The 23,682-nt window shown below is 36.4% G+C and overlaps 1 protein-coding gene across 1 annotated transcript in view; it reads right to left on the bottom strand.

The window, feature by feature from the left end:
• dpy (dumpy) overlaps window positions 1–23,682 on the bottom strand; it is a 256,705-nt gene that overhangs the window by 6,193 nt on the left and 226,830 nt on the right. Inside the window, exons 85-114 of the mRNA XM_065347532.1 lie at window positions 22,639–22,944; window positions 19,678–19,983; window positions 19,281–19,601; window positions 18,882–19,205; window positions 18,497–18,811; window positions 18,096–18,428; window positions 17,723–18,028; window positions 17,330–17,638; window positions 16,918–17,241; window positions 16,216–16,545; window positions 15,825–16,142; window positions 15,279–15,749; window positions 14,852–15,205; window positions 14,562–14,774; window positions 14,134–14,331; window positions 13,861–14,058; window positions 13,426–13,788; window positions 13,140–13,352; window positions 12,880–13,065; window positions 10,949–11,161; window positions 10,686–10,874; window positions 9,831–10,613; window positions 8,996–9,754; window positions 5,876–6,244; window positions 5,587–5,787; window positions 5,261–5,509; window positions 4,994–5,176; window positions 4,674–4,909; window positions 4,321–4,591; window positions 4,003–4,241 (exon numbers count right to left, since the gene is read on the bottom strand). Of these exons, the coding sequence (XP_065203604.1) occupies window positions 4,003–4,241; window positions 4,321–4,591; window positions 4,674–4,909; window positions 4,994–5,176; window positions 5,261–5,509; window positions 5,587–5,787; window positions 5,876–6,244; window positions 8,996–9,754; window positions 9,831–10,613; window positions 10,686–10,874; window positions 10,949–11,161; window positions 12,880–13,065; window positions 13,140–13,352; window positions 13,426–13,788; window positions 13,861–14,058; window positions 14,134–14,331; window positions 14,562–14,774; window positions 14,852–15,205; window positions 15,279–15,749; window positions 15,825–16,142; window positions 16,216–16,545; window positions 16,918–17,241; window positions 17,330–17,638; window positions 17,723–18,028; window positions 18,096–18,428; window positions 18,497–18,811; window positions 18,882–19,205; window positions 19,281–19,601; window positions 19,678–19,983; window positions 22,639–22,944 (9,380 nt within the window). The remainder of the gene's footprint in view (window positions 1–4,002; window positions 4,242–4,320; window positions 4,592–4,673; window positions 4,910–4,993; window positions 5,177–5,260; window positions 5,510–5,586; window positions 5,788–5,875; window positions 6,245–8,995; window positions 9,755–9,830; window positions 10,614–10,685; window positions 10,875–10,948; window positions 11,162–12,879; window positions 13,066–13,139; window positions 13,353–13,425; window positions 13,789–13,860; window positions 14,059–14,133; window positions 14,332–14,561; window positions 14,775–14,851; window positions 15,206–15,278; window positions 15,750–15,824; window positions 16,143–16,215; window positions 16,546–16,917; window positions 17,242–17,329; window positions 17,639–17,722; window positions 18,029–18,095; window positions 18,429–18,496; window positions 18,812–18,881; window positions 19,206–19,280; window positions 19,602–19,677; window positions 19,984–22,638; window positions 22,945–23,682) is intronic.

The following is a 23,682-nucleotide window of genomic DNA, read 5'->3' as shown; positions in this document are numbered from 1 at the left end:
CAAAAAGAAGGACTTTTACTGACCCAGAAGGACCGTTAGACACCCTGTTTAATCATACCTACGTCAGCTTTTTACGATGGAGATTGAAAATGCATATAATTGATTAATTTCAAACTTTATTTTTCACTCCCCCCCCCAAAGTTCCATTTGGAATGAAACTACAAATTGATTGATTTCAGAGGTTGAAAAAGTGTACCAACGTCAGCTTTATATGATGGAGATTGAAACTACGTACAATCGATTGATTTCAAAGGTTACCTTATTTTTCACCCCCCCCCCCTCACAAAAGAAAAGTTCCATGTCGAATGAAACTGCGATCAATCGATTTCAAAGGTTGAAAAAGTGTACCAACGTCAGCTTTTTAAGCTTTTTACGATGGTGATTGAAACTACATACAATCGATTGATTTAAAAGGTTGAAGAAATATAGGTACAAAAGTTTAGGCTCAAAGCTTCCTTCAAAACTTTTTGACGAATGTTGAGCTTTTTTGAGCTTTACAGCACAGTTATTTTTGTTAACTTTTTTCTTCAACATTCCATTTCTTTTGATGCTCTTTCAAGATATAATATACGTACTTCTTTGATACATGTTAAATGCGCTGTATACAGGTTAAAATCAATTACTGAGCTTTTTCGAGCTTATGGCACAACTTTTTTGCAAACTTTTTTCTTCAACATTGGACTTTTTTTGGTGCTCTTTCAAGGTATAATATACGTACTTCTCTGTATATGTCGAATGCGCTGCGTATAGGCGAAAATCAATTATTGAGCTTTTTTGAGCTTTACAGTGCAACTTTTAGAACTTTTGATAAAAACCTGCACATCTACAATTCAAAAGCTATTTTTTGAGAGGTCACCGAGCAAAATTGGTTCAGCTGTTGCTGAGATCTCAGAGTCAAAAGAATTTGGTCATACTATGAGCTTTTTGACGAATATTGAGCTTTTTTGAGCTTTTCAGTGCAACTATTTTTGTGAAGTTTTTTCTTCAACATTCCACTACTTTTGATGCTCTTTCAAGGTATAACATATGTACTTACTTCTCTGTATACATCAAATACGCTAAGTATAGGCAAAAATCAATTATTGAGCTTTCTTGAGCTTTATGGCGCAACTTTTTTGTAAACTTTTTTCTTCGACATTTGACTTCTTTTGTTGCTTTTTCAAGGTATAATATACGTACTTCTATGTATATGTCAAATGCGCTACATATAGGTGAAAATCAATTATTGAGCTTTTTTGAGCTTTACGGTTCAACTTTTGGAACTTTTGATAAAAACCTGCACATGTATGGTTCAAAACCTATTTTTTTGAGAGGTCACTGAGCAAAATCGGTTCAGCCGTTGCTGAGATCTCAGCGTCATAAGAATCCGGTCATTGGTTAAAATCAATTATTGAGCTTTTTTGTAAGCTTTTTTCATTGACTTTTGACTTCTTTTGGTGTTCTTTCAAGGTATAATATACGTATTTCTCTGTATACATCAAATGCGCTACATATAGGCAAAAATCAATTATTGAGCTTTTTTGAGCTTTATGGTGCAACTTTCAGAACTTTTGATGAAAACCTGCATATGTACGTTTCAAAAGTTATTTTTTGAGAGGTCACTGAGCAAAATCGGTTCAGCCATTGTTAAGATCTTGCAGTCAAAAGAATTCGGTCTTACTAATAAGCTTTTTGATGAATATTGAGCTTTTTTGAGCTTTATGGCGCAACTTTTTTGTGAACTTTTTTCTTAAACATTTGACTTCTTTTGATGCTCTTTCAAGGTATAATAAACGTACTACTGTGTATACGTCGAATGCGTTAGGTATAGGCTAAAAATCAATTATTGAGCTTTTTTGAGCTTTATGGCGCAACTTTTTTGTAAACTTTTTTCTTCAACATTTGACTTTTTTCAATGCTCTTTCAAGGTATGATATACGTACTACTGTGTATACATCGAATGCGATACGTATAGGCTAAAATCAATTTTTGAGCTTTTTTGAGCTTTTTGGTGCAACTTTTCAAACTTTGGATTAAAACCTGCACATCTACGGGTCAAAACCTTTTTTTTGAGAGGTCACCGAGCAAAATCGGTTCAGCCGTTGCTGAGATCTCAGTGTCATAAGAATTCGGTCATACTATTAATATATAGATACGCTACAAAGTCGACTGCTGGTGGATTTCAAGTTGTTTACGAAACTCCAGCGACTTTTTGAACAGTCGTATGGAGTTTTTTGGGAACTTGAAATTTCCAAAAAGTAGCTGGAAGCTTCAAAACCATTTGAAACCCTCACGTAGTTGACTTCATATCGTATTAAAATTAGTTTAGGAAGTAAACTTCAGCTTGTCAACTCCATTTGGTAAAATTTTGCGGGAATTTAAAGTTTCAAAAATCTACTGGAGGCTTCAGTAATTTTCAAAAATTCGCTGGAGCCTCCAAAATGACTTGAACCCACCTGAAGTCGTCTTCAGAGGGTGTTAAAATAGGAGTGTAGAGTAAATTTCATCTGTCCATCTCCATTTGATGAAATTTTGTGAAAATTTGGAGTTTCAAAAATCTGCTGGAGGCTCCAGGAATTTTTAAAAAGTTGCTGGAGGCTCCAAAACGACTTGAAATTCACCTGTAGTACTTCGTAGCGCATTAAAATTTGTTTTCAGAATAAATTTCAGCTTTTCAACTTCATTTGATAAAATTTTGTGGGAATTTCGAGTTCCAAAAATCTGCTGGAGGCTCCAGAACTGCTCAAAACGGTTTGAAACCGTTTCCAATCGATTTGGAATGTCGAAAATAGGATATATCCCAAATTTCAGCATTCTTGATCAATTTGGTAAAATTTTGATTTTTCCCCTCATTTTTAGCCTAAATTTGATTTTCAAAAATTCACCAAAAATCGAAAAACGCACTTTAGCACTTGAAATTTTGACAGGTGATAAATTTTTGCTTTGTCTTTCGATCTACCTCTGTATAGTTTGAAAATTTTTGTGCAAGTCCTATGTCGGAACGCAAAATCAGCGATTTCGACTGATCTGTCTATCAAAATGAACGCCATTTTATAAGTAGGGCCACTTTTTTTTTAGTACAAGGGCTAGAAATGTTCCTTAGGACTCCCCCTTTAAGGAAAAAGTTGTCCCGGATGATCGACTGGAGGGGGGGGGGGAGGGGACCAGGTCCTTATGCGGGCTCCCTGACTATAAGTGAAATAAAAGATGAAATGACAATTTTGTCAATTGATATAATTAATTCGCATTTGGGCTCGTAAAAATTTCTTATTTTCCCTGTTTAATTTATGGAAGTTTCGAAAATGGATTTTTTTGGTTTAGAGAAGAGATAAAAATCGACGCGAGCAAAGCGAGAGCAAAAGCTTAAATTCGTGTTTCGAGAGGTAAAAACAATAATGTTTTTAAAAAAATTGTTCACCTTTTTAGCTCAAAATTTCAGAATTTGCATGACTTGTTTTTTAAAAATTTCAAATTTGAAAATGAAAAGCAAACAGACTCAGAGCAGAGTGAGAGCAAAAGTTAGTTTCAAGAAGTAGAAAAATAACGTTTTTTGAGATGAAAAGTGTTTTTTTTTGGTTAGAACATTTCTTGAAATTTGAATACCAAATAGATTTTTTCTGAAAGTTCGATCTCAATTTGAAAAAAACCACAGAGGCCCAAGTGAAGTGAGAGCAGAATATTTCAAAAATTTGTATCTTGAGAGGTAAAAAACAATGTTTTTTGAGATGACTGATGAGTTTATTTTTTTCACCACACAATTTTCGGATTTGAATGTACCTATACTAAAATTAAAAATTTGAATTTTCAAAGAAATGAAAAGAAAACTGGTCCGAGCGAAGCGAGGGCAAGAGCTTGCAAAAAATGTTGTCAGAGAAAGTGAAAAATCGTCTTTTTTGGTTTAAACATGGCTCGGGGGGGGGGCCTTGGTGTCTCGGGGCCCATGGCGATTGCCAGGTAACAGCATAGGTCAGTCCGCCACTGGCAGCCTGCATTGGCAGTTTTAAAAATTACGTGTATACGTACTGGTTGACATCGTCCGAAACAAACTCTGATATTGCACTGGAATCTGATGTTATCGGAACTTGGGAACTTGAAGGCGTTGAATTCGGCAGTCAATGATTGGGTTTCTGGGTTGTACTCCCATTCTTTGAAAATATTAGGGTCTGTAGCACAACCATTCTCGTCGGTAACGATGTATTCGTTCTCGACATTATTATCTAAGGTCTTGGCCACACAACTTCTGGCAAAACCTCCATAAATACCTGGAAAAAAATTGAAACACAATTTAGTTGATGGGGTTCCCTATATCAAATCTGTAAATGACATTTTTTTAAAACCTACTTGTCGGATGCACGTCAACTTGTAACATGAGATTCTCTCCAATCTCTGCTGAGCTGATCTCTTGGCCAGATGATGTGACTATTTTCATCATACAAGTCGGTGGTGGTCCTGTATTGGCAATGGTACCAGCTGTCGTTAGCATGGATACATTGAAACCAATAGTGACGTTTTGTTCGGTAGTGGCATAGACACATTTTATGTGATATGCTTGAGCTTTGTAAGTGACTAATTTTGGATGCTTTTGTATGACTAACACGAAACTGGCTTGGCCCTGTGAACAGAAATGGATTTTGTTTGAGATTTCAGATTGATTTATCTTGAAAAGTGGAGAGGTTTCGTGGAGGGTTACTTACATTGACGTGAATTAGTCCACAAGATCCGAACAGTACTTTGAATATTTCTGTCCTCGATGGACTGGTTGTAGGAACTGAAATCAATCTTCTGCATTCTTCTTCTTTGCTGTGTCCTTTGACGTACAAGACGCCATTGAAACCAGCATCAGTCAGTTCCATTCGGACCTGGACACCGTCTGATAAACAACTGACAACCATTTCTGGTTTGGGGAACTCGTCCTTTCGTGCTGTAGGAACTGTATCATAAAAAAAGGCCACGATTAGATTGAAACCAGACTAAAATTTGAATTTGAAGAGTAGAAGTTGAAGCATGTACGTACCGCATTCAACTTCAGGATTGCCATGATGGTTTGGTGGGCACGTGCAAATGGCTTGATGGTCTGTAGCATTACAGTATGCGTTCTTGCCACAGATTTGGCCTTCGCAAGGGTTTTCACATCTTCGATTAATACAGTACAGATGATCTGGGCAGTCATCGTTGCTATCACAGCCTGGAGGTCGTTCTGAAATATGCAAGAAGTGATTAGTAGGTGATTTTTTTCTCCAAGTGTGAAAAGTATACTGTGGAGGGATTTTTATGGACATACTTGGTATACAGTTGCCAAAGTAATCGAGTTCGTAACCATGCTCTGGTGGACAAACACATTCGCCTCGACTATTGACAATGAGACCACGTTCCAAAGCGCACACACAGTGCCCCGATTCGTCGATCTTATAACCGAGCTCGGGTACGCAATGGCGACACTCTTCGTATGCATTCAAAGCAGTACCAGGTGGGCAAACACAGTTACCGTGTTCGTCGCGAATGAATCCTTTCTCAACTGGACATTTTGGTACTGAAATAAATACACCGTTGTTAAAATCTGATGTGCCAAATGTAGGTAATTATTGCATCCTAAAGATTTGGACTTACTTTCAGCGCAGGCTATCACAGCATTGCCCTCGTACCCTGGTGGACATTCACAAATCATGGTTTTCACAGGAACTGTATCGAAAGTGGTGCAAATGGCGTTTGTACCACAAGGTTGAGATTCTGCGCAAGGATTGATACATCTGTCGTTGATACAAGCTTGCTGAGATGGACACTCGGAATCTGAACGACAGCCTGATTTCGCTATAAAATAATTTGAGCGTTAAAAGTGCAAGGTCTTTGCTGAACATTTGACAATGTGTTCAATTGATTAAAGAAGTATCACACTTACGTAATTCACAGCCAGTAGCCACAGAACCTAGGTATCCAGGTGGGCAAGCGCAATCTGCTTTATGATTAAGAGGCACACAGATGGCTGGTTCGACACATTCTTTGCTTTGAGCGCATGGATTGACACACTTCTTGTTGATACATGATCTATCACTCGGGCAATCGCTGTCTGATTTACAAGTGACCAAAGAACAGGCCACTTGTGGATTGCCGACTAAACCTGGTGGACATTCACAAACTGCACGATGTTGTATGCCGTAGCAATTTGCGCTTGTGCCACAAGAAGTGCCATCTGGGGCGCAGGCTGGTACACAGGCGTGGTTTCGGCACATGTGTTGTCCAGAGCAGTCACTATCGCTCTTACAGCCAGCTGAAATCAGAGATAGATAGATGCGTTTAATTCGAGTATATTATGAATCGTTGGATGGTTTTGAAGGGTTCAAAGGGATAAATGATTAGATCTGATCCGATCCAGGTATTTCTTGGGTCTGATTTGACCTGACCCGATTTTATCAAATCTGTCATTGCTAAAGTTGCCAAAAAGTTTCGTTTCTTACTAAAAATTGCAAAAATCGTTTCCATCGAATTACCCAAAAGTGGGTATCGCTTTTTTTCCAGAAATTGCCAAAAAGTCTTGTAGGTATTTTCACTAAAAAGTTGGAAACATTTCAAAAATTTCAATTTTTTTTACAAAAACAAAAATTTTTATTGTTTTACTTTCTCCTGGGAATTGCAAACAAGTCACTTTTTGGTCATTTTTTTGCACTTTTTTACCAATAATTTCCCGAAAGTCCTACTTTCTGCTCAAAACTGTCAAAGGCTTGCTTTTTGCCAAAAATTAACAGAAATTCTCACTTTTTCGAAAATTGACAAAAATATTTACTTGATAAAAAAGATAAAGAGTTTTTTCCTCCAGAAAATACCAAAAATTAAGATCATTTTCCCTCCAAAAATGACAAAGTTTCACATTTAGGTAGGTATCTCAAAATGATTCACATGTCTTACTTTTTTACTAAAATTTTATCGAAAGACCTTCCTTTTTTTGCTGTCCAAAAGTCTCGCTTTTTCACAAAAATTGCGAAAAAACTTTATTTTTTGGCCAATTATTGCTGAATAAAATGTCTACATTTTTGCAAAAATTATCAAGCCTTGCTTTTGCTGTTGAAAAAATCAAAAATAATAATGAAAGTACAAAAGCTCTCAATTTTTACCAAAATAATTGAAAAATGTGAAATTTTTCTAAAAGTCCCATCTTTTTTGTCAAAAATTGTCAAAAATACTTTTTTTCTGTTAAAATTATCACAGTCTTGCTTTTCGTCAAAAATTGTCAAAAATTCTCGATTTTTCAAAAATGCAAAAAAAAATTACGAAAACTCGTTTCACTTTCTGTTCTCTAAAAATTCCATCAAGTTTCACTTTCAGAAATTGTCCCAAATTCCAATTTTTTTATCAATAATTTTTTTGCTGAATGTCTTGTTTTTCACTGAAAATTGACAACAATTTTCACGTTTGAAATTGAAAGATTGAAAAAATGATGTTTTGTAGTAAAATGGCTGAAAATTATCGTTTTTTATTCGTACGTTGTGGTGTCCCTAGCCTAAGTAGCTGTATATGGCACCCATAAAATAAATAAATAATGAAAAAAATTGCGCAAAGAGGTCCACTTTTTTCAAAAATTGTCCAAAAGTCTAATTTTTTATCATTAATTGTCAAAAAGCCCTTTTTTTTTGCTAGATGTCTTGCAGCTTATCGCTGAAAATTGTCAGAAATTTTCACTTTTTAAATATTGAAAAAAATGATGTTTTGTAGCAAAATGGCTGAAAATTATCGTTTAAAAAAAAAATCCAAGACGTCCACTTTTTTCAAAAATTGTGCAAAAGGCTCAACTTTTTTTGTCAGAGAACCTCTGAAAGCCTTTCCCGTTGCCCAAAATTAAAGTCTTGCGTTTCGCCAAAAACTGTGAATCATTTTCACTTTTTCAAAAATAGAAATTTTTTTGTAGCAAAGTGACCAAAAAATTTTTTTTGAAAAAAAAATTATCTCACATTTTTTGGAAATTTTTCTATTGTTTTTTTTTCAGAAATTACCGAAAAAAACCTTCCCTCATTCTTTTTCGAGCATTGACAAAATGATGTTTTGTAGCAAAATGGTTGAAAATTGTCGTTCTTTGAAACAAAAAAATTCCAAGAGGTCCACTTTTTTCAAAAATTGTTCAAAAGTCTCAATTTTTTTGCCAGCGAATCTCAGAATGCCTTTCCCTTTGCCCAAAATTGTCAAAGTCTTGCTTTTCGCCAAAAACTGTGAATTATTTTATTTTCACTTTTTCAAAAATGAAAAATTTTTTGTAGCAAAGTGGCCAAAAAAATTTTTTTGAAAAAAAAATGATCGCACATTTTTTGGAGATTTTTCTATCGTTTTTTTTTTTAGAAATTACCAAAAAAGCCTTCCCTCATTCTTTTTCAAGCATTGACAAAATGATGTTTATTGTAGCAAAATGGCTGAAAATTATCGTTTTTTAAAAGAAAAAAAAATTTCAAGAGGTCCACTTTTTTCAAAAATTGTCCAAAAGTCTCGATTTTTTGCCAGCGAATCTCAGAAAGCCTTCCGTTTGCCCAAAGTTGTCAAAGTCCTCCTTTTCGCCGAAAACTGTGAATTATTTTCACTTTTTCAAAAATAAAAAAATAATCTCTCATTTTTTCAACATTTTTCTATTGTTTTTTTTTTTTGAACGAAAATTTTATTTTTAGAAATTATCAAAAAACCTTTCCTCATTCTTTTTCGGTTACTGAAATAATTTTTTTGGGGGGGAGGGGGTGTCTCACATTTTAAAGAAATTCTTTTAATGTCTCGTTTTTTCCAGAAATTACCAAAAAAAACCTTCCCTCACTTTTTTGGTCGTTTTTTTTCACAATGTCGAAATGTTTCGATCATTGGAGGTTTTTTCACTTTTTGGTTTTTTTCCTAGCTTTGTTGGTAACCAAAGTTGTTGGGGGGGGGGGGGATTGAGTGCAAGCCCTACTTTTATGTCCCTTTAATACTGTGAAATTTTACACAACGGGTATGAAACAAAATGGAGAAGGTGATCAAAAGTATTTTGAGAAAAATGTTGACAAAATCTTACCAGCCACACATTCGAGATTTGGATTTCCTTCGTAGCCAGGAATACAAGAGCACACGGGTTTGTGGTTTTTGATATGACATTCTGCATTTGGTCCGCAGTCACACGGATTAATACAGATTCCATTGATGCAAGCACGATCACTCGGGCATTGACTGTCTGCTGTACAAGCCACATCAGTGATCGCTGGTATAGTCTTGCAAGTTCCACTTCCACTGCTGATGTATCCGCTAGGACAAACGCATATCATCGTCCTCATTGGTAAAGTATTGACGACTTCGCATTGCGATGGTCTTTGGCATGGTTCTAAAACTGCGCATGGATTCTGGCATCTCTTGTTGAAGCAAGCCAGTAATGCTGGACAGTCGGCATCTTCTCTACATTCGGGTCTTTCTTCCTCTTGGCAATACGTGTATGGGTTGCCAATCATACCAGGTGGGCAACGACACAAAGCGATGTGATTTTTGACTTGGCATTGGGCTTGTGGAGAGCATGGATGTTCGTAAGCGCATGGATTGATACATTGGCCATTGATACAAGATCTGTCCTCGGGACAATCGTTATTACTGCGGCAGCCAACTACGTTACAACGTTCGTATGGGTTTCCTCTGAAGCCGCTTAAGCATCTGCATTGTGGAGCGCTGCCGATCACGTAGCATTCGGCGTTTGGCCCACATGGGTCTTTGATTATGCAAGGGTTTATGCAGTTTCCATTGATGCAAGCTCGTCCAGATTCACACTCCGAGTCACGACGACAGCCAACTGAAAATGTTGAGTTGTTAGAAAAGAGTCTCTGGTAATGGGATTAAAATGAGGATTTCAGATTTGGAATACTTACTCAGTTTACAGACCGTATTTGGATTTCCTTCGTAGCCATCTTTGCAAGAGCAAATTGGTCGATGGTTTTGAACGAAGCACTGTGAATTTAATCCACAATTGCATGGATTTCTGCAAACTCTGTTGATACAAGTTTCATTGCTGGGGCAATCGTCGTTGGAATCGCAACCTGGTGTTTTACTGACTACAACTGGTTTACATTCGCCTTCTTTATTCGGTATCCATCCATCTGGGCAAGTGCATGTGAGTGTTCTGACTGGCACACTGTCTAAGACACTGCATTTAGCTGTGCTCGTACATGGTGTCAAAGCAACGCATGGATTAACACAGTGTTCTCTGATACAAGCGAGTTTCGATGGACAGTTAGCATCGGTTCTACATTCTGGTTCAGCTGGTGTGGGTGGTGGAGCTCGTTCGCAATATGCGAGCGGGTTTCCAATCGGTAAATAGTCCGGACAACGACATCCTGTCGCGTGATTTCTCACGTAACAGATGGCGTTCGGAGCGCAAGGTGGATTCCTGGTGTCAGTGCAAGGGTTGATGCATTGCTGCTCAACACACATACGATCTTGTGGACAGTCGGCATCGATGTGGCATTCGACTGGTTCACATTTGACGAATGGATCACCTTTGTAGCCTGGTGGACATTTGCAAGCGGTGCGGTGATTGTCACCATAACATTGTGCTGTTATGGCACATGGGTCGTGGATCAAACATGGATTTACGCAGTCTCCGTTGTAGCAAACTTTGTCGTAACTACATTGATCATCCGATTCGCATCCGACTAGAGAAAAAAGAACAGAAATTAGATGATTTGTCTTTGAAGAAGCATGAATTTCAATTCAATCAAACGTACCTTTCACGCAGCCATACTGAGGATTACCCGAGTAGCCTGGTTTACAATAGCACATTGGATAGTGACCTATCACTCTACAGTCTGCATTTGGTCCACAGTTACATGGATTTACACACAGCTTATTGATACAAGATTCTTCAGGACTACATTCGGAGTTGGATACACATCCAATTATTTGAGTTTCAGTTGCTGTAAATTTTTGAGTCATTAAATAATGCCATTATTACTTGTGTATGCTGATCGTGATGGTTCTATGTACTTACGTGGTATACATTCAGTTGATGGATTTCCAGTGTAACCTGGTGGACAGCGACATACTGGTTCATGATTCTGCACGTGACAGAATGAACCTCGTCCACAAGCACCATCCAATGAGCAAGGACTGACACAACGTTGATTATTGCAACCCAAATTGAATGGGCAGTCGTCATCCCTTGTACATTCTGGGATTGGTGATGGTATTGGAACGGTTGGAACTGCAATAAAATTTTCTTGTGTTAATTACCAAATTTTATAAAGATGGATGTTTTCAGACAGGGGTACAGCTCACAAGGAAACATTTTCACATCACGATAAAATTAAAATGAAACTGGGTCAAATGTTGTGGGAAATTTTTGATTTTGAAAATCTTTCATTTTTGAATTTTTGGTTGAAGGAAAAAACCTATAGGTACCATTTTGACACAGCATCATCATTTTCTAGAAAAGATTCTCATTTTGGAAGACTCTTGGACTTATATGGAAAGTAAATGTGAGGTTTTGATTGCTTTTCAAATTTATTTTAGAAAATTTTGTCATTTTGAAATTTTGACATTGAAATTATATACTTGGATCACGTTTTCCCCTTCAAATTCCAAAATTAAATTCCTACAAATTTCAAGTTACAAATTTAGCTTTTAGTTACTTTCAATGTTTTGTATTTTTTTTTCAAGAATTCAAATTTTCCCATACATTTTGGTGACGGTTACAAAGCCCTGCTTTTTGGCAAAATTGTCGCCAAAAATAACAAAAAATCTGTCATCCACAAAGTCCTTACTTTTTTTTCAAAAATTACTAAAAACTTTTGCCAATTATTTGCCATAAAGTCCTGAATTTTGCTAAAATCATCAGTCTTTTTTTTCGTCAGAAATTGGTAAAAATTCTCGTTTTTTCAAAAATTGACAAATTTTTGCGTGACAAATTTTGTTTCTTTCACCAATTACAAAAAAGTACCGAGAAATTTCGTTTTTTACCGAAAAAAATGCAAGTTTTACTTCCCCCCCCCCCAAAAAAAAAAATTGTGAAGAAACGTAATTGCTTCTGTTTGAATGTTCAAATTTTTGCTTTTCGAAAAATGCTTGCTTGCTTTTTAGCAAAATTGCTCAAGATTTTCACTTTTTTTTCAAAAATTAATCCAAATGCCAACGTTTGACAGAATTTAACAAAAAGTATCAATTTGTCAATTATCTACAAAAAAATCGTGCTTTTTGCTGAAGCGGTCAAAAGCTTTCTTTCTGTCAAAAACGTTGAAAATTTTTAAAAAGTCGATTAACATTTTTCAAACTTTTAAAACGTTGTGTTTTTGCCAGAAAATGACAAATTAAGTAAAAAGTCCTTTCTTTTGTTGAAAAGTCCAAATTTTAGCTTCATTGTGCCATTAATTGCAAAAACTTTTACGTTGTTGCCAAAAATTTCCAAAAGTCTCAGTTTTTCAAATTGTTTCAAATTTTTTTTTTTTGCAGAAAAAAAATGAATAAAAAGCACAAGATTTCAATAAAGCTGAAGATTTCAATCTATAAAATAATAATTTTCGTGTTTTTTTTTTGGTGATTCTTCTGCTTTAAAATGGTTTTGTCACCTTTTTGGTTACTTTTTGATCACTTTTTTTTTCAAGCTTTATGGGTTACTGAAGTTTGTTTTTTTTCTTAATTTTACTATTCTAAAATTGAAATTTTTTGAATTCGAACTCTCCACCTCTTTCCAAATTTGTTATGATGTCAAAATTGTTTCGAGGAAATTTACTGAAATGCTCAATTTCCAAAATTTGTGATGATTTGAATTTATTTTTCCATTTTGAAAACCACGAGTACAACTTAAGTTTCAATCCAACTTCTCGCCGAACTCAAAAATTGACTCGAAGTTGGTTTTGAGTTGGCGTTGAAAAAAATTCTTTTCCTAACCCTGTATTCAGATTATTTTATAAAAATCATACTCACCACTGGTACATTCCACATGTGGGTTTCCAACATAATGAGGCGGACAAGAACATACGGAGTAGTGATTATTTGCATTACAGATTGCATTTCGACCGCAAGGATCGATTCTGCAAGCCTCTATGCAGCTGCCTCTGACACATCGTTCGATATTATTACACTCTGAATCAGCTTTACACTCGATTGGTACTGGAATAAAAATTTCTGTTATGTTTGCTCTTCAACATTGTACTCATATCATTTGACTCTTGTATTCAATTTACCTATTGCTTTGCAGTGACCATCATTGCTAGAAATTGTATCAGGTGGGCATACACACATGACAGTTCGTACTGGATATGTATCCTGAACAATGCATTCTTTATCTGGTGAGCATCGACCTGCTTGTCGACAAGGGTCTTGGCATTTGTGATCAATGCAAGTGAGTTTGGATGGACATTCCGAGTCTTTTTCACACTGCGGTGTCTGTCTCGAGCCTATAAATTTAATCAACACATTTTAGCAAGAAGTTTCATCATTAGATGGAGCATCTTTAATTGAGCATCTTACCACTGCATTCAACGTATGGATTTCCCTGAGTATTGGGTAAACAGTTGCATATGGGTTGATGGTTTTTAGCAGTGCAGATTGCATTTACTGCGCAAGTATCCGACTCGCAAACTGGTCTGCATTTACGATTCAGTCTGTCACATGCCTCGTGATCAGCACAATCTTCATTGTACTGACAACCCACAGAAACACAAGACAGCAATGGATTTCCTTGAGTACCAGTTGGGCAAACACATTGTGGTACATGAGCTTGCACCGTACATTGGGCAGCAATGCCGCAAGATATTGAAGCGCAAGGGCTAACGCAGTTGTTGTTTCGGCATGCTTTATCATACAGACAGTCGCTGTCTGATTTACATTCAGCTGAAATGTGCGAGAATAACAGGTTAGATTAAGAATGTTGCTGCGAGATGTCAGTGGTGTTGAATAACTTACGTTTGTAACAGTGAACTTGTGGATTACCAGCCCAACCATCAGGGCAGTTGCACACAGGACGATGTTGAAGTGTATTACATTCGGCAAAAATACCACAAGGATTGGAAATTGCGCATGGTTCTTGACATTTTTCATTTATGCACGCTCTGGTGCTTGGACAATCCGAGTCGGTTGTACACTCTGGTAATGCTGGAGGCACTGCAATTGAAAATAATTTGAGTTAAGTTGTGCTTGAAATTTGTATTATCTTTTGCAAATGTTTTTTGAACCAACCTTTGTAGCAGTTGGTGAAAGGATCTCCTACAAGTCCTTCAGGACATCTACATGTTGCTTTGTGGTTGTTAGCCAAACAGTTTGCATTAGGAGCACATGGATTGCGAATTGTGCATGGGTTGTTGCATTGCCTATTGATACAGATATCCGATAATGGACATTCGTCGTTACTTTCACAGCCAGGAAGTCTTTGTTGATCTGAAAAAAATATGGAAAGAATGAAATTTTTGAACTTTTTTTTCTCACCAGTAAGTTTAAGTGATATTATAGCGATATGTTGCTGTTATAGGTTAAGGGGATTTAATAGGATAGTTATAAAGTAACCTGAAATCATAAGAAATTGTATTAGCGAAGCGATCGGATTAATGCAACAATTTCTACTATGCTATTAGAAGAACTTTACTGTTTTTTTTTCTTTTTTTCTTTACCTTTCCTACATTGCACATCAGCATCTCCAACATAACCAGGTAAACATAAACATGTCATTGTTCTGAGTGGTAGGGTGTCCACAACAGAACATTCAGCATTAGCTCCGCAAGGTTTTGTTTCAAGACATGGATTTTTGCACATGCCACTGAAACATGCCAATTTACTGGAACAATCGGCGTCCATTTTACATTCTACTGGCGTTTCTATGGGAGCTGTAAAACAAAATATGATTTTAGTTTCCTGTCAGGTTGAAAATTCAAGAGCATTATGATAAAGTGACTTTGCTGACCTATAGTACAAGATGTGTAAGGGTTTCCAGTGTACCCTGGTGGACATCTGCAGTTGGGTTTGTGACCAACAACTGTGCAAAGTGCCGAAGGAGCGCAGTTACACGGATTCTGGCATTTTTGATTGATACAGGCCAGATCACCTGGGCAGTCAGGATCAGAAGTGCATTGAGGTCGTTCGCAACTGACTAGAGGATTTCCGAAATATGTTTCCGGACAGTGGCACCGGCCTTTGTGATTGTTATCGACACGACATAATGCATTGACGCCACATTGGGTGTATGCGCAAGGATCTGTACATTCTCTATTGACACATGCTTGAGTGGGAAGACAATCTATGTCCGAGCGGCAGCCAACTGAAATAAAATTTTATTTTGTTAGATACCGAAATGGTTTGTTTGGGTTACATTTGGGTGTAATTAAACTCACTTTCATAACAGTAACTTTGAGGGTTTCCTGTAAGCCCATCTCTGCAGAAACAATATGGCCTGTGTTGTTGTACTCTACATTCTGCATTGACAGCACATACATTTGCGCTTTCAGCACACGGATCTCGGCAAGCATGATTGATGCAAGCCTTATTATTTGAACATTCACTATTGCTGACGCATTCTGGTTTTGGTTCTGGTGCAGTTTCTTGTCGGCATTGTAATCTTGGCTCACCATAGTATCCAGGTGGGCAAGAGCAAGCGGCGTCATGATTTACTACTTGGCATATGGCGTTTATGCCGCAAGCACCTACACAAGGGTCTTTGCATTTTTGTCCAAAGCAAGCTTTGTCTCTGGGACAGTCTTGATTGATGATACATTCAGGATATGTGCATGATGCAACTCCTCCAACTACTCTACATTGACCATTGCGGCCGCATGGAGAAGGATTGCATGGATCTACTGGGGCAGCTGTGGAATTTTCAAGAAAGAATAATTTTTTTGTATTTTATAATTGGGAAAAAACCAGTGCAATGTATTATTTACCTGGTGCCTCTTTACATTCACTGAATGGATCGCCAACTAATGGAGGAGGACATGAGCAAACTGGGCTATGATTTAGTGTTTGGCATACTGCTTTGTAGCCACACACTCCTGGGCAAGGATCAACACACTTGTTGTTTATACAAGCTCTGTTTCTTGGGCAGTCTGCATTAATGACACATTCAGGATGACAGCCACTTGAAGTAGGCGATCCTTCAAATCCAGGAATGCATTCACATACAGCAACATTATTGGAAACTCTGCAATTGGTGTTGGGTCCACAGGGAGATGGATAGCATGGATTTGATGGTACTATAGGAACTAAATGAAAATCAGATTAGTCATCATTCTAATTTTGCCCTTAAAGCATAATGGTATGAGAAAGTTGATTTACCTCTTGGAATAGGCTCACAGATTCTAAATGCATCTCCAGTAGTGCCTTCTGGGCAATAACAAATTGGTATGTGATTAGAAACTGAGCAAATGGCTGATAATCCACATGTGCCAGGGCATGGGTCTTGGCATTTATTTCTTATGCAAGCCTTGTTCATTGCACAATCTGAACTGATCAAACATTCTGGCCTGCAGTTTTCATATGGATTACCCTGGTATTCTGGTAAACATTCGCATATGGCAAATCCATTTTCTGTGCGGCATCTTGCATTTGGTCCGCAAGGAGATGGATAACATGGATCAACAGGTGCAATTGGTGTTGGAGGTTGTTCTGTGAATTCAATTTACAAAATGTTAGAATTTTTCTATCCTGGTTTAAAAGTAGCAGAATGGTTGCAAATTTCATGATCATCATTGTTAGACTTTGAATAATGATTTGTGTAAAATATTTGTACTGTGACCATACAAATGCAAGCATACACAAGGTGCAAAATCCATGCAAGATACTTACCTATCAAAATACCCCTACAATTCAACATGCAAGAGACAACTTAAAAATGTTTGACTGAGAATTGAGACAAATTCGGCGACAAGACAGACAGATTTCTTTATAACTAAGAATACTTTATGACTAGAATTATCTTAAGTTTATACAATAAGTTTGTATTTAAACATAGTTTAACCATATTTTCATTCAACTTACGTTGGATAGGAGAACATAGTGTGAATGGATTACCAGTGAACCCAGTATCACAGTAGCAGTTGGGAATATGATTAGTTACATGGCAAACAGAGTGTTCACCACATGAACCTATACAAGGATCTTTACATTTCATATTGATACAAGCCAAGTGACTTGCACATTCAGTGTTACTGATACATTCTGGTCTGCAGTGCGGTGGTTTTCCTCCATAACCTTGTAAACAAGTGCAGACTGCTTGTTCATTCTGCACCCTACATTCTGCATAAACTCCACATGGTGAAGGTATGCAGGGGTTGACTGGGGGTGTAGGAGGTGCTGATTCAACTGTAAAGAAATTGATAGAATTCATGTATAATTCATCTCATATGACCAAGCGTAGAATTGGATGAGTTTGCAAATTGTTGAAATGTACCTGGTATACGATCACATCTTATAAATGGATTTCCTGTGTATGATGGGGGACATGAGCAGATGGGGCTGTGGTGATTGACCACACAACGTGCCCACAGACCACAGGTTCCTGGACAGGGATCTTGACAATGTTGATTGATGCAAGCTTCATTTTGAGGACATTCTGAATTGGTGATACATTCAGGACGACATTGAGGAGGAGAACCAACAAAAGAAGGTTGACATGAGCAGATTGCTTGTGAATTATGTTCTCTGCAGTGACTGTTTGGACCACATGGTGATGGTACACATGGATTGGTTTTTGGTGGTTCTATTGTTTGAAAACAAATAATGAATAATTAGTTTTCATAAATATTGCAAGTGTTATGATGCATTTTGCATTTCTCTCATTTACCTTCATAAGGCCGACAGTAGGAGAAAGGATTTCCAGTCATGCCTTGTGGACAAGTGCAAACTGGAACATGGTTGTACACGTTGCATATGGCGCCTGTGCCACAAGAGCCAGGGCAAGGATCAACACATTTATACCTGACACATGCTTTGTTTGATGCACATTCATCATTTAATGTACATTGAGGTCTGCAACCAACGAATGGATCGCCATGATACTCTGGTATGCAGGTGCATATACCATCTTTGCAGTTGGCGTTTGGCCCACAAGGATTTGGAGAGCATGGATCCTGCTCTACTGGGGCAGGAGCTGTTGAACAAAATTCGTTAATAACAGTTCATCCTGTTGCATTTCACGATGCATTTAATACACTTACGAGGTGGTGGAGCTGGACTGCAGTATGTAAATGGATCTCCAGTGTATCCAGGTGGACATGTGCATACTGGTATGTGATCATGCACATTGCATATTGCACCTGCCCCACAAGATCCAGGACACGGATCCCTGCATTTCTCCTTGATACAAGCTTTATTGCTGGGACATTCATAGCTATTTATGCATTCTGGGTGACAGTTAGGTGGTGAGCCTGTATATTCTGGTATGCATGAACATACAGCGGACCCATAGACATCTCTACATGTTGAAAATGGCCCACAAGGTGAAGGTACACATGGATCTCTAGGTATTTCCGGAGGTGGTGGTGGTGCTTCTGTAAAATGAACATCAAATGAGTTAACCAATTCCATTGTGATCAAAAAAATAAATGACTAATCTTACCTGGAATGGGACTACATGCCACAAATGGATTTCCGGTATAGCGTATTCTACAAGAACATATAGGACTGTGATTCACCACTCGACATTCAGCATTTTGTCCACACATTCCAATACATGGATTTTCACATTTCTGTTTTATGCAGCTCAAGTGAGACTGACATTCTGCATTGACCACACATTCTGGTCGACAGCTTGGTGGGCTTCCAAAGTATTGTGGTATGCATGAGCATATTGCCTGACCATTGATTTCTTTGCATTGGCTGTTTGGACCACATGGACTTGGTTGGCATGGATTGGTTGGTACTGGTGGCTTATCTAAATGAAAAAACGGATCAATTAGCATGTTTTAAGATTTTGTGGTACTTAATGAGTTTTTTTTTCATACCTTCTCTTATTGGAGCACAATATGCCTGTGGATTTCCTGTGTAACTAGGCCAGCATGTACATATTGGTACATGTGATACAACATTACACTCAGCATTTGCTCCACATGTTCCTGGGCATGGGTCTTGGCATTTATTATTAACACATGCTCTATGGGATGGACAGTCACTGTTGACAACACATTCTGGCCGGCATCCTTCATAAGGATTGCCATAATATTCTGCTTGACAGGTACATGACCCAGCACCATTTTGCTCGCGGCAAATTGCGTTTGCTCCACATGGCGAGGGTGTGCAAGGTGTTGGTGGTGCCTCGGGTCTATGTTCTACATTGTCAAAAACGTGTTGATTAGAATACTGTTGATGCAAAATTTCTGATTGGGTAAAATTTTTAGTCTTACCAATTATGATATCACATTGAATAGTTGGATTTCCAGTGTATCCAGAAATACAATTACATCTTGGCGTATGGCTTATTACTCTACATTCAGCATTGGGAGCACAAGCTCCTGGGCATGGATTTTTACATTTTTGATTTATACAAGCCAAGTTATCTGAACATTCGCCATTACTGACACACTCTGGCCTGCAGTGTGGTGGTGATCCAATATAATCTTGTAAACAGGAGCATGATGGTATTTCTCCTTTCACAATGCACTGTGAATAGGGCCCACAAGGTGAAGGTATGCATGGATTGCTTGGTTGTGGAGGTGGGCTTTCAACTATTGAAAAAAAACAATTGTAGTGTTGAGTTATATCTCTCGAATAGTATACTTGATATTTGATTTGGTGACTTACTTATGACTTGACAACGAGTAAATGGATCGCCAGTGTAGCCTGGTTTGCAGCTACAAATTGGATTATGGTTTCTTACATGACAAACTGCTTGTATACCACATGTACCTGGGCATGGATCTTTGCATTTTTGATTACTGCATGCCTCATTCAAGTTACAGTCTGAGTTAACCACACATTCTGGTTTGCACATTGGTGGACTTCCAATGTATCCTAAGATACATGAGCATACTGCTTGGTTATTGTACTCTCTACATTGACTGTTTGGTCCACAAGGTGATGGGTTGCATGGATGTACTTCGACAGGTTCTGTGAAAAATTGTCAAGTGTTGGCGTTATAAGAAATGAGTGTGTTATGATTATGAAATCAGGAAAACACAAATTACTGTAAATAAAGCTCTCATGTTCAAACAAGAGAGTTATTTGACCTAACCAAATTGATCTATTATTCACAAGACTGTTGTTAATTCACCCATTAATCACAAATTTATGTCATTTTCTGTTTCAGGTGAGTGCAAATTTTTGCTATAGATGTGAGAAAACATGATTTTGAGTGGGTAAGTCGATTATGTAATGATGAAATTCAAAATAATTTTGTGCATTTGGAATAAATTTTCAAATTGAGATTGAAGCTGATTATTACAAGCCAATGAAATGAAAAGGACATCTTGAGGGAAAATTGAGAGTGTAAAATAACCAGAGAGGGCGAGAATGGCTCATATTTCAAGTTTAATAATCAGGTTGTATCTCATAAAAATGTTTGAGGGAAATTGTCTGTTATTCAAATTTTTGGATAATACTTTTTAGTTCTTATTAGGACATTTAGGGGCCATGTCATACAACTTGTTCTCAGAGATTGAGTTTAAATGATGAATTTTGAAATTTTGATGACCAACTTGAACTGAAGAATCATTTGTGATATTTGAAAAAAAAATTGAATTTGAGTTATCTCGGAAATGAAGTATTTTCCCAAATTTTCTCCAGTAGATCATGTTGATTTGCAAACCAACAAATATCCATGTTGATGGAAATTTGATTTAATAAAATGTGATCAGCTAAATGTTATTTTCAATTGTTTTTTTGAATTGTTTTTTTCAGTTTCTTTATTATGGAATATCAATTTCAAAAAATTATAATTTTTTGACAATTTTTGGAAATTAACAAAATTTTTATGGTTTCAAATTTCAAAAAAATCTGCTTTGAATGAAGTGAAATTTTTTCCGGATTTTTCTAATTATTCTCTGTGAGATTATTTTGATGCACAATTTGATCAGCTGAATATATATTGATTGTTTTTCTGAATTTTATTATAAGCTCCCAAAGAGAAAAAGAAAAAATCTCAGTATTTTTTACTAAAATAAGTATAAACTGCTCATGAGGAAAAGTTATTCAATTGATGCTAAATTGCAATAAAGTAGAGTGGAATGATACCAATATTTTCAATTTTAATCTTTCACATTGCAATCTCAGTTTCAAAAAAAATCACAAAAAATGTTGAAAATTGAAATTATTCAGGATTAATTATTGAATTTTCCAGTTTTGGATTTAATAAAAAATCAGCTTCAAATGAAGTAAAATTTTATCTAAGGAGAAAACGCCCAAACATTTTGAAAATTGATCAAAATGTTATTTTGAGATTTGAAGATTCTTCACTTCTTGTAAGTATGAATAGAGAAATGTCCTGCAAGTCCTGCAGCTGTACTGATTTTAACTAGTTTATCAAAAAGTGCTACTTTTTTAAATCAGACTTCATATTTTCAAATTATTTTCGTTTTTTGTGGAATTTTGGAAAAAATTTCGTTAATTCTCCTACTAGACCGATTCAAGTTTGAAAAGAACAGGATGTCTACCAATTGCAAAAAGACGAGAAAAAGTCGCAAAATCTACCAAAAATTTATCAAAGTCACTCATTTTTTCTCAAATTTCTAAAAGGGTTGAATTTTCCGTGTGTGTGCTTCTTGAACTCGGGTCATTTGCTTTTTTCCAATTGGATTTTATAGTGCACTATTACTTGAACAGGAAAATTTTTCAGGTTAAAAAATCACAATTTCACATCAAAAATGTTTTTGAACGCATTTTGCCCTCAGTTCACTCAGGCCACTTTGCTATACATTTTTCAACTCTGAAAAATTTCAACCTGTACCTACTTTTTTTTTCAAAAAAACGGAAAAGGTTCTAAAAAGCTTGGACTTTACTTATGAGAAGGGTGTGGTTTGTAGGGAAAGAGGGAGGGGGTAATTCATGTACCTTCAACATTCTCACATGATGAAAAATATTTTCAAGTTTTGCATGCTTAGAATAATTTTAAAAAAATTGTGAATTTTCTATTATTCAAAAAGGTACTGGTTTTTGAAAATCGCGGGAAAAGAGTTCAAAAAGTTGTGAAAGAAGGCTATAAAATGTCCCGAAGAAACGTGAAAAAGTTGTGAATTTGGAATTTTTGAAAACTGGTGGGAAAGTCGTGAAAAAAGGCTTTGAAATGTCTCAAAAAATGTTGAAAAACTCGCGAATTTGGAATTTTTGAAAACAAAAGGCCTGATTTTTTCTTGATTCAGAAAATTGAGGAGGGTGAGGTGCTGAAGAAAATAAAGTTGCCCTAATTATTGATAGAGCAATTACCCCAAATATGTACCTAGGCTGATGATTAATATTTTTTATGAAAAACGCTTAAAATAAGTTTGAAAATTTGAAGAACAAAAAATTTACAGTCATGAAGTGTTTGCAGAATTCCTGGCCGATGAAAAATTTCAATGGTAATAGCGTTTTTGACCTCTTCCATTCCTCCAAAAAAAACAAAAAATTGAATAAATTGAAGTGTCTAATATTACCCACTCCCTCCCAACAAAGAAGTTGTAAAGTGTTTTGAAAAATGTCCCGCCTAAAGTGTTGATTTTTCATTTCGAAGTGATTACCCTTGTTTGAAAAAAAAAATATTACAGAACTCTAAAATTCAAAATGACTTACCATGATATGGTTGACAAGCAATGAATGGACTTCCAGTCATTCCTGGTGGGCAAATACACACTGGAATATGATTGGTCACTTCGCAAAGTGCATTCTGTCCACATATTCCAGTGCATGGATTGGTACATTTATATTTCAAACAAGCTTTGTCAGGAGGGCATTCTTGATTAATAACGCATTCTGGTCGACATCCAAAATAGGGATCACCATGATATTCTGGTAAACAAGTGCATACACCATTGGAGCATTGTGCATTCGTTCCACAAGGTGATGGATGGCATGGATCAGTTTCTATTGGTTTTGGTGCTGAAATAAATTGTGCATAGGTTAAACAATTTTTCATTTCAACTCCATGATGTAATAATTAGGGCAACCCAAAATATGCTCTCATTCAAGGTAAAATATTCAATATATATTCGATTTTTTGAGGTGAAATATTCGACAAAAATATTCGATTACTCCTAAAATATTCAAAAATATTCAAAATCAAATTTGGTATCGTTTCACTCGCCTTTACAAGCACATTACAAAAATGGCTACATCGTTGGGTTTTGTTTCCTAAATCACATGCATTAATCGCAATTTCGCAAAATGGAACAAAATTGTTGAATCAAAATTCTATTTTGATCGTCAAAAATAGAAAAAAAATCGAAGCCTAATTTAAAATCCAATCTTCATCATCATTTCATCAATCATCAATATCATCATCAGTAAAAAGAGCCATTTTTTTCATCTTCAACATTCTGTGAAAATGACGTTTCCTGTGTTGCAATTCTCAAAATGCAAAAATTTCCAAAATATTCAAAAATATTCGATAAATTGCGAAATATATGGTAATTTTAGATGAAAATATTCAAATAGCAATCAAATATGTGAAAATATTCATTTTAAGGGAAAATATTCGAAAATATTCGAAATGAAGTAGGTCTTAAATGAAAGGCAATTTTCTGAAACGCAAAATGATTTTGTTACATTTGTAATCGGAGTGCAACAAAAAAACATTCAAAAAAATGTATTGGGTTGCCCTAGTAATAATTAGAGCAT

Source organism: Planococcus citri, chromosome 2 (assembly GCF_950023065.1).
Source record: "Planococcus citri chromosome 2, ihPlaCitr1.1, whole genome shotgun sequence".
Lineage (NCBI taxonomy): Eukaryota > Metazoa > Arthropoda > Insecta > Hemiptera > Pseudococcidae > Planococcus > Planococcus citri.
This window is presented reverse-complemented; position numbering and strand designations above follow the sequence as displayed.